Genomic DNA, 10,773 nt, shown 5'->3' with positions numbered 1-10,773 from the left:
CTCCGTACCGGCGCATGCGCCATGCGGCTGACATCATCAATCGCGCAGCGACGCACGCGGCCAGGAGGACCGGCGCGGTAGTGGCGGGTGGTGCCGCCGCCATGTTCTGCAAGGTGAGACTAAGGCTTGGGGCGCGCGCCCCCCCCCCAGCTCGGCCGGCCCGGAGATGCCGCCCGCCCCGCGTGTCACCGGGTGCTCCGGGTTCCGCGTCTGGTTGGGAGCCTCCTGTGACCGGGCTCGGGACCCCACCGCTCCCGGCCCGGGCTGTGGAGGGCGAGCGACGCCCTGGTGGTCGCCGGCGCTCGCTGCTGGGTGGCTCTTGTGACAGCCCCACCGAGCTCGGCGGGAGTAGCCGCAGCCCGGGGCGCAGGCACCCGCTGGCAGCCTCCCTTCTCCCCCCGCACTCGATGGGCCGTCGCCTTGTTACAGACCCGCACCAGTTCCCCCGGCCAAGCGTTTGCTCCCCTGCTAAGTAGCCCCTGCCCCGTCAGGGGTTTCTTTCCTGAGTTCAGGGCTCTGTGCACTGCTCGCCTCGCTGAGTGTCGCCTGTCACCTGTCATAGGTGTGAATTGCGTTTGAAAGTATGTTGGATACTGGCTGTTTGACGCTGTATTATGTGCAGCCTGTCAACAGAGGGTGCTACAGGATAAAGCTGTGGCAAGGGAAACCATGCAGTTCGAAAGACAGGAACATAAGAATGGCCATACTGGGTCAGACCAATGGTCCATCTAGCCCAGTATCCTGTCTTCTGACAGCAGCCAATACCAGGTGCTTCAAAGGGAATGAACAGAACAGGCAAACATCCAGTGATCTGTCGCCTTTTGTCCAATCCCAGCTTCTGGCAAACAGAGGCTAGGGATATTTCAGAGCCTGGTTATGCTCTGAATAGGATGGGTGCTGAAAATACTATAGGCAGATTCTTTAATGTTAACAATCTGATAATTTGGTGTAGCATTTTTAATTTTATTTAAGGTCTCAATTTTGCAGTTCACCACAACTAGATGAATTGAGCCAGGCTTTGAAGGTGGAGCCTTGGGTGTGTCTGTGTAGTGTAGTGCTACCCGCAGGAGAGAGGCATTAGTGTGGCTGTGAGACCTGGTCCTGCTATTGTGAGCCTGGTTTCACAATGTCACGTGGACACTCAAGCACAGGCTTGGAAACAGCAAGTCCCCAAAGCAAATTGGTTGAAACTATAATGAAGAACAGAATTATCAGACACATAGATGGACACAGTTTGTTGGGGGAAGAGTGAACATGGCTTTGTATAGGAAATCATGTCTTACCAATCTATTAGAATTCTTTGAGGCGATCAACAAACATAGACAAGGGTGATCCATTGTACATAGACTTTCAGAAAGCCTTTGACTACCTCCCGCACCAAAGGCTCATAAATGAAGTAAGCAGTCGTAAGACGGAAGGTCCTCTCATGGATCAGTAACTGGTTAAAAGATAGGAAACTAAGAGTAGGAATAAATGGTCAGTTTTGTGAATGGAGAGAGGTAATTAGTGGTGACCCCCAGGGATCTGTACTGTCTCCAGTGCTATTCAACATACTCATAAGTGATCTGGAAAAAGGGATAAACAGTGAGGTGGCAAAATTTGCAGATGATACAAAATGACTGAAGATTGTTAAGTCCAAAGTAGGCTACAAAGAGTTACAAAGGGATCTTACAAAATTGAGTGACTGGGCAACAGAATGTCAAATGAAATTCAGTGTTGATAAATGCAAAGTAATGCACAATGGAAAACATAATCCCACCTATACATACAAAATGATGGGTTCTAAATTAGCTTTTACCATTCAAGAAAGATCTTGGAGTCATTGCAGCTCATTCTCTGAAAACATCCACTCAATGTGGAGCAGCAGTAGAAAAAGCTAACAATGTTAGGAACCATTTGGAAAGTATAGCTGAGAAGACAGAAAATATGTCTCTTTATAAATCCGTGGTATGCCCACATCTTGAACACTGCATGTAGATCTGGTTGCCCCATCTCAAAAAAGATATATGGGAGTTGGAAAAAGTAAAGAGAAGGACAAAAAAATGATTAGGGGTATGGAATATCTTCCATAAAAGGAGAGATTAAAAAGACTGGGATTTTTCATCTTGGAAAAGAGATGACTAGAGGAGAGAGGTCTATAGTATCTTGACTGGTACGAAGAAAGTGAATAAGGGAATGTTATTTGCTCCTTCACATAACACAAGAACATGGGGACGTCCATTGAAATTAATAGGTAGCAGGTTTAAAACAAAAGGAAATACTTATTCACACAATGCATAATCAGCTTGTGGAATTCTTTGCCAGGGGATGTTGAGAAGCCCAATACTATAACAAGGTTAAAAAAGAACTAGGTAAGTTCATGGAGGATAGGTCTATCAATGGCTATTAGCCAGGATGGGCAGGGATGCAACACCATGGTCTGAGTGTCCCTAGACTTTGTTTGCTAGAAGCAGGTAGTGGACCACAGGATGGATCACTTAACGATTGCCTGATCTGTTCATTCCCTCTGAATCACTTGGCATTGGCCACTGTCAGAGGACAGGATACTGAGCTAGATGGACCATTGGTCTGACCCAGCATCGCTTTTCTTATGTAAATTTCAACATGTTCTTAACTCTATGCACATGCAGCCTTTCCATGATTGGCTGCTTACAGAATAATCTCTTCAGAACAGCTATTTGTTTACCTGTTGCTCCAAATGTAGTAAACAGCATGAATTAATTGGAGGTGGACTAGAGTAGTTGGATTTCATTTAAAAGAAAATACAGCAATACAGGGAGATATCCTGATTTAGCACATCATGTGAAACTGCCAAGTGTAAGATATTTGTACTAAGTATTTCTTACTACTAATGAACTACAAAGATCAGCCCTTAAATACCGCAATACTTTTAAAGATCTTAGAAATGTATGAATTTACCATACAAATCTTTCACTGCCTATCTTTGACTTTCTACTTGCTTGTTTACAGTGTTCTAAAAGTTTCAAAACACTCTTATTCTCAACCATTTTTGTCATTTTCTGTTTAGCAACTTTTTTTTCTCACTCATTTGTATTGGGGGGTGAAATTAATTTAGCTGTGTCTTTGTTTACCAATCTCTGTAGTGCCTGAAGTACTTTTATTCATATATCCAGTAACAGCAGTGGCCAGCATAGCTTTAGAAATGTTTATAACTACTGCTGCAGAACTAGCTGGAGATAACTATCTTTTAAAGTGATTAATTTCACATTAGTTGCATTGAATGTTTTACAAAACTTCTATTGCTCATAATGATATTTTAACATAATTGCAACAGGTCAAATATGATATCAGTATAGCATTTCAGACGTTCTTTCTAACTCTCTTCTTATGCAATCTTTTTAATTAAAATTTAAACAAGCAATAACTAAGTTATAATCAAACACACCAGCACAGAATTGGAAGGTCATTTATGACCCTAAATCACAGTAATGGGGTTAAAATTAGTTGTTAAAGTACTGGTTCTGTTAGCCATTCCACACATATGGACGACTATTAAAATCGGTGGGGTTCTTCTAAAGAAAGGGGTCAGCCTGCATTTAATAACTTGCAGGGTCTGCGCCTGTTATACCCATCAGATAAACAGGTAGGCCTTCTTGAATGTCTTACAGTTTTTCATATTATGAAGGTTAAGCTGCTGGCTGGCAAAATTGGAAAACACAGTTTTCAAGTAGTTAGTAATGACTAGGTAATTACTTGTGGTTTGTCTTTAAATTTGTAATTATAGTTGTTTGGTATTCCTTTCCTTATTTCTTCTTTTGGGAATGAAACCATGCTATTTCTTATATGCCAACAATTAAATAAGGTTTCTAATCCTGATTTAACAATGGGACCATGGGATTCATTAATTGACCACTTGTATTTTTTTCTAATTTTTGGGAGTCTTTGAATGATGAGTGGCAGGGTTTTGTTGTTTCTTTAAATAAAGCTGAACAATTAGAATCCAGAATATTTCCTCTATCATTTAATAAGCCATTACATTTTCTTATGTATTTATTTTCATCTAATACAGTTTTCATATATTTTAATTATTTTTAATATCACTTGCCTAGAAGAAAATAACAAATGTAAGAGTATTGCTACCATTTCATACAGTTGACAGATTTTTGTGTCTAGTTGTTTACTGTATCTGTCTTCATAAAAGAATTCTTCAACTCATGTACTTTTCTGAGGTAGACCTTATAAATCAAAGTATGGGCCTGCCTTCTTGACCTCCATCAAGGACAATGGGACTGTTGTATATCCCCAAGACTGGAACTCTATCATGGCCATTCTGTGCTAGTATTCTCTCACCTCTTTATTTTAATCCATTATTTTTTGATTCTCTCTAGTAATCCCATTATATCATAAGTCATAGTTACTTGGCTTGCCTTGCTGCAGGATTTCTGGTCTGCAACAGCCGTAGTGCATGCTGCACCATCCCCCTCAAAGGTGTAGATTTAATCACCTAAGATTTCCATACTTAGTTGGTCAGCAGAATGATAATTTGCTTTCAGTCCTTGGTATCCTACCTAGCTATGTGTTGTGCTGTGTCTGGAACTGTTGGGCCTACTCTAAAAACAGGGATCTGAAATCCAGAATTTCTTTGAATGTCTGATATTGAATGTATAAAACATACCTTGTCTTCATGGCACTGCTCTGGTGGATATCTGTGTGTTAGTGACAAGAGATGGCCTTGCATTTCGGCTCCATACCATCAGCAGTAACCACTGGTATGGAATGAGCCATTAATTCAGTATGAAGCAGAAATGTCTTGTCTCTGAATAAATGCAAACCATGAAGATGAGAAGAGTAGATTTTGAAAAATGGGAGCAGTAAATAGCTTGAGTATCATTGAGTGTTCATGTCCAGAGAAAAAGTGTGTTACAGTTATGCCTGCAATTTAATGTTCAGAAAGGATGTACGGTATGTTCATGTATTTCAGAGAGTTCAAGTTATTTAATTGTATGTTTCTTTACCCCCCCCCCAAAAAGTTAAACATCATATTCTCCCATGATATCTTAAACCCCACAATGTCAGGAGACCCAAAGAGTTTGGCACAATTATATTATATTTCACAGAGTAATATCCTAAAACGTCCAGTATGGTGTTGAATTGTAGCTAATTGGTGTCTTGAGCTCAAAACACATTTTTAATGGATTTATTGTACAGTGCTGAGCATATTATTAGTGTTCAGGATAAATAACAATTAACTACTGATTCTTAATGTCTTATAACTTGCATTTTCACTTGCATTTAGCAATCTACAATCTTAAGAGGAATCACTACACAAACGGCAGTTGTGCTTTTTTCAAGGTAACAGCAGTGGTCTCTAGTGCCATCTATTGACAAGTAGTAGGAATTCACAAATGGAACTGGCTGAAAGTTAATTTTCCTTCAGTAGGAAATTCCAAAATTTTGAAAACAAATTTAGTTCTGTTTTGCAACGAAATACAGAATTTTTTCAATTTCCCACAGAAGAGGAGAATCTTAAACTCTTTTGGACATCATCTGAATGTTTTTTGTTTCAAAAACTGTGAAAGGAAATTGAGTCTGGGCGCCTGTGCTCCCAAGCTTTAAGGCTGTTGGCTCAGCCGTGGCTCTGAGGGCCTCTAGGCGCCTTCTGGGAAACTCTGATCTGGGTTTCTCAGGGCTTCCAGACTCCTTACTTTGGACCTAGGTATTTCAGGATCCCTGCAGCAGAGCTGTAAGTTTGGGGATCCCCAGTCCTGGGGCACTGCATGTGGCGGGGCTGCCCCAGACCTGCAGATCCTGGAAGACTTGGGGCTCGTGACAACCTGGCAGGAAACTAGACAGGGTTCTACTAGAAGTTAACTGAAATGAATTCGAGAGGAGAGCAACAAAAATGATAAAAGAATGAGAAAATATGACCTATGAGGAAAGGTTGGGCTTGTCTATGCTACATGGGCTCTGCCAATACAGCTATACTGGGGTAGCTATACCAGCAGAGCCCCCTTGTGTAGATGGAGCATATGTTGACAGACTTCTTGCTTCTGGTGTAGTAATATAGAAACACTCTTCTGTTGGCATAGATTGGCTAGGGAATGGATGTGGTTATTTACACATGTGAATGGCATAGCTATGCCAACATAACTTGTAGCATAGACCTGGCTCTTGAAATAATTGGGCATGTTTAGTCTAAAGAAAAGAAGATGGTCAAAGGGGGGGGGGAAGTACTTATCGTCAAATATGTAAAAGATTGTTATAAAAAGGTTGGAGATCAGTTGTTCTCCATGTCCAATGAGGGTAGGACAAGATGTAATCCGCTTAATTTGCAGCAAGAGAAATTTAAGGTAGCTGTTAGGAAAAACCTTTTGAACTATAAGAATAATTAAGCAATAGAAGAGTTTACCAAGGGAGGTTGTGGAATCCTGTTCATTGGAGGTTTTTAAGAATGGGTTTGACAAATATCTGTCAGGGATGGGGTCTAGGTTTACTTAATCTTGTCTCAGCGTGCGGGGATTAGACTAGATGACCTCTCAAGATCCTTTCCAGCCCTACATTTCTAGGATTCCGTGAAACAGATACTTTCCCAAAACATTTTGGTTTCAATAAATGGGCATTTTCTGGCAAAAACCTGTTTTGTCAGAAAATTCCTGACCAGCTCTATTCACAATAAGTCAAGTGGGAACTTGTGACTTTTACAGTCATTTTAATTCCAGAGGGGTAGCCGTGTTAGTCTGTATACAGCAAAAACAAAGTGCCACAGAACTCTCATTGTTTTTAGTCATTTTAATGGACAACTTGCACTAATTTCCCTGTATACTTGCTTATATTTTTCACTATACAGCTCCATAGCTCCAAGTGATGTTAATCAGCAAAGTTAGCATTAGAAGTGAAAGCCTTAATTCTAAAATTTCTTGTAAAATGCACTCCATAAAATTGAGGTGTTAATGATAAAAAACTAAGATAATGTATATAGTGTGTTTCCAATTAAACTACTACACTAGCTCAGACCACTTGTTTTAAGAATTTGTTACATTATACAGTAGAATCTCAGGGTTTTGAACACCAGAGTTACAAACTGACTGGTCAACCACACGTCTTATTTGGCACTGGAAGTATGCAATCAGGCAGCGGCAGAGACCTAAAAAAGAAGGCAAGTACAGTACAGTATTGTGTTAAATGTAAATTACTTAAAGGAAAGTTTAAAAAAAAAGATTTGACAAGGTAAGGAAACTGTTTCTATGCCTGTTTCATTTAAATAAAGATAGTTAAAAGCAGCATTTTTCTTCTACATAATAAAGTTTCAAAGCTGTGTAAAGTCAATGTTCAGTTGTAAACTTTTGAAAGAACCGTAACATTTTGTTCAGAGTTATGAACATTTCAGAGTTATGAACAACCTCCATTCCTGAGGTGTTAGTTATTCTGAGGTTCTACTGTATATAAAAATGAAGAAACTAGTGATAAGAAAAGGAAAAAGGAAACTTTATTATTATTAGGTATTTTAGGACAAAATTCTCGAGTCCAAAGCTGAGCAAACTGTACTATGCTGATAAATTTAGAACAGCTAAACTAGAAATTATTTTTCTTTGGTTAGGTTCATATCACATGTTGAATTGCTGTTCTTCCTCCCTCGATCTTTACACAATCACTTCCTGCCCACAGTCTCAGTAGAACTAATGCTTGCAGCAGCAGATTTTATCTCAAATTTACACATGTAATTGTAGAATACAAAGCTATTATATTTGGTAGTCAATATCTTTACAAGCAGGAGGGTGAACAAATTATTGCCTGACCTAAATGATCTAGTAGTTTGAACATTCCCCTTTGTTTTGTTTCTTCCTTCAGGGCAAGATGATGTGTATTAGCTGCCTCGGGAGATCTTGAAACTGATACTCTTGCAGAATTAATTTTTAAAAGAAAATATAAACTTTAAAATGTTAGTGTAAAATGTTTCGTTTTAAAGTTATTTTATAAAAACAACCTGTTTTAAAACTGAATTGTGAAATTTAGAATTGTGCATGGTGGTTTGTATGTATGTGTCTCTCTTCCTACAGAGGGCCAATATGAAGTGGTTTGTTTCTGTGAAATTTCAGCTTCTATTTTCCCTTTAGCAAGAGAGGGTAAGAAGACAAAACTTTCCAGTCCTGAAGTAATTTGTTTCAAATATGGCATCATGTCTAGTTTGCTGAATAAGTAAGCAACCAGATCATATAAAATTGAGTTCATTTCTGCTTTCCAAGCCACCCAACTTTTTCCTAAATATGTAATAGGTACTTACGAAAACCAAACTTTTCAAACCTGGCTGTCTAAAGTTAAGCACCTAAATAGAAGTGCCCTGATTTACAGAGGGGCTGAATACTGACATCCCCCTTTGAATTCAGTGGGGGGAGAGTTGTGGGTGCTGAATATTTCTGAAAATAAAGGCCACTTCAGGATCCTAACTTTGACAATTTTGGCTTATGTAAATAACACTTAATTCGTGTTACACTGTAATTGCATGGCCCAGAGTGTATTTGCCTGTTTTTATTTTGTTTGTTTTGTAGCAGTTTTCTTTTAAAACATCTTTCAGAATTTGTTTAAAAGAGGGAAAAAAGTCAGTGCCAATAGGGGACACTATAATGACACATGAAACGCAGTGGTCAGTGAAGGAAATGAATGTCTGAAAGGATATTTTTCGAACATAGGATCTGTTATACTAGGTCACACGATGGTCCATCTAGTCCAGCATCCTCTCTTACAATGGCTAGTACAGATGTTTTAGAGGAAGTGAGATACATCCGTGGTAGATAATTATGGAGTAACTGGCTCATATTGGATATTACTATCAAAGGTGGGCAAATCCTAGTGTCTAAAACCAACCCCCTGACTTCAGGCAATGGGGAAATGGCCATTTGTTCATTCTTGACATTTGTACTCCAGATACAAGAGGGGAAAAGTTTTTCCAGTCTTGACAACCTGACTTTTTTTTTTTTTTTTTTTTTTTTTTTTTTTAGAGGCAGTCCTGCAGCCTAGGGGCTTGTCTACATGAACATATGGTTTGCTGCTTGTTGAAGTGCAAATGTACACTGCTTTACCATTCAGTGTACTGTGTTCATGTGGATCCTGCTGCCGTGCACTAAAAGTTCTTTAGTGTGCTTTAATCTACCATGGTTTGAAATGGGTTAGATCAAAGAGCACTAAGGAATTTATAGGTGCAGCAGCAGGGTCCCTGCAGACCCTTAACATGTGGCAGGCTGGTGCGGAAGATTTACACTTCAGCTTGCATCAAACTAAGAGTTTGTGCAGAAAAGCCCTAGGAAATTTACATAGAAGAAATCGTCACAGAAAAAAGCTCCACTTTGCCCCTTAGCTCCTTTTTCCTGTTTATCCTGTGAGGCAGAATAGGATTTATTTTTCTTATGGGAATTTTTTAAGTTGATTGTTAAATATTTTTGAGACTGTAGAAAGTAAAGCAAAACAATGGGAGATGAAATATGATAGCCTTTTCCCCCACCAGTTGGCTGATATGTTTTGCTGTGATTTAGTATCTACAGATAAAGCTGAACTCTGTTCACAGTTTGCAAAAGCAACAAATAACTTATTTTTTTCAGCTATGAAAATACAGAGCACTGGCTGAAGAAAAGTTGTGCCCTTATGCAGTCCTTTTTTGTACTCATTGAATAGCAGTAAGAGTGAGCAAGTTGAAAGTACAATTAATATCAGAAATCTTACTAAAATAGATAAATTAGAAATTACACTTAATACTGTATTACGAAATAAGATCCTAAAGTAAATTCCGAAAATGGGTCAAGTTCACCTTTCACAATACACCGTAAATAATGTTTCTATGTTTGTAAAACATTTTAAAAAATATCTGTTAGCAATTCTTTTGTGTGGTACAAACTTTAGTGATGTGTAGGGCCATTACAATGTTTCTGTGATTTGAAGGGTGCCCTCTCACTAGAAGAAGATTTGATTTATTCTTGTATCTTAAATTAGTTTTTGTTCTCATTAAAAAATAAATTAAAAAACCACCCTTTGAAAGTGCCTCATGCATTTCTGGAGTTACCACAGTGTAAACAATAAATCTAACTCTCTTGCTCTGTGTGTACCCCTATCAATACTGACTCTTATTTTAGAGCAGAGGAGTGGTTCTCCCAGGCTACAGGATTGGAGCCATATTATATCTACTTTGTTGAGACTTTTTATATATCACTTTTTAAAAATAAAGAATAAAAGAAAAGGGAAACTTAGAACAATCTGGAAACAATATGGTCAAGGTTTTTCATTAAAAGAAGTAAGAAGACTACTTGAAAATTTAAATACTGATTTTTCTTTTTTATAAATATATAACTACTTGTTTCAATTTTGGTCTGTTGCCTAACAGTACAGTATACTGGTTTTTTTTGTTACATTGGAGTCATCATTAAGAAACGGAAAGAATATTCAGTGAAAGCAGCTTGTTTTTGTATAGGTACAAGAGATGTTTCTATAATGAAGACTCATTGCAGAGGAAATTGGATTGAAGGTACAAACAATGTATCTGCATACACTAAATAGAGGAAAATTAGATTTTGTGCACAGTTTTCCAGAGCAGTGGAGACATGTTTTTGGAGTTGCGTTTTTGAAGTTTTATATCATAAGCGCCTTTATCCCTAATTACTGGCTTAAGTGTAGTTCATGGTTTAGTAGCTATCACAATAAAACTGTTTAGTTTATTACTACTTTGTGTGGAACATATGCTAACTTTAAATATTTAAACTGTTCATTATGGTTTTGGAATAACTGTTATTGAAAAATCCCAATGAGTACAACTTTCTTGGAGGAGTA

At 38.6% G+C, this 10,773-nt stretch overlaps 1 protein-coding gene across 1 annotated transcript in view; it reads left to right on the top strand.

Annotated features, from left to right (window-relative positions):
* Positions 1–10: 10 nt before the first annotated feature.
* APOO (apolipoprotein O) overlaps positions 11–10,773 on the top strand; it is a 72,793-nt gene continuing 62,030 nt past the window's right edge. Inside the window, exon 1 of the mRNA XM_067545043.1 lies at positions 11–113. Coding sequence (XP_067401144.1) covers positions 15–113 — 99 coding nt within the window. The 5' untranslated portion in view covers positions 11–14. The remainder of the gene's footprint in view (positions 114–10,773) is intronic.

Source organism: Emydura macquarii, unplaced genomic scaffold (genome assembly GCF_026122565.2).
Source record: "Emydura macquarii macquarii isolate MOO-44397 ecotype Brisbane River unplaced genomic scaffold, CSIRO-AGI_Emac_v2 contig_1043, whole genome shotgun sequence".
Lineage (NCBI taxonomy): Eukaryota > Metazoa > Chordata > Testudines > Chelidae > Emydura > Emydura macquarii.
Note: the sequence above shows the minus strand (reverse complement) of the source record. Positions and strands in the feature narration are given on the sequence as shown.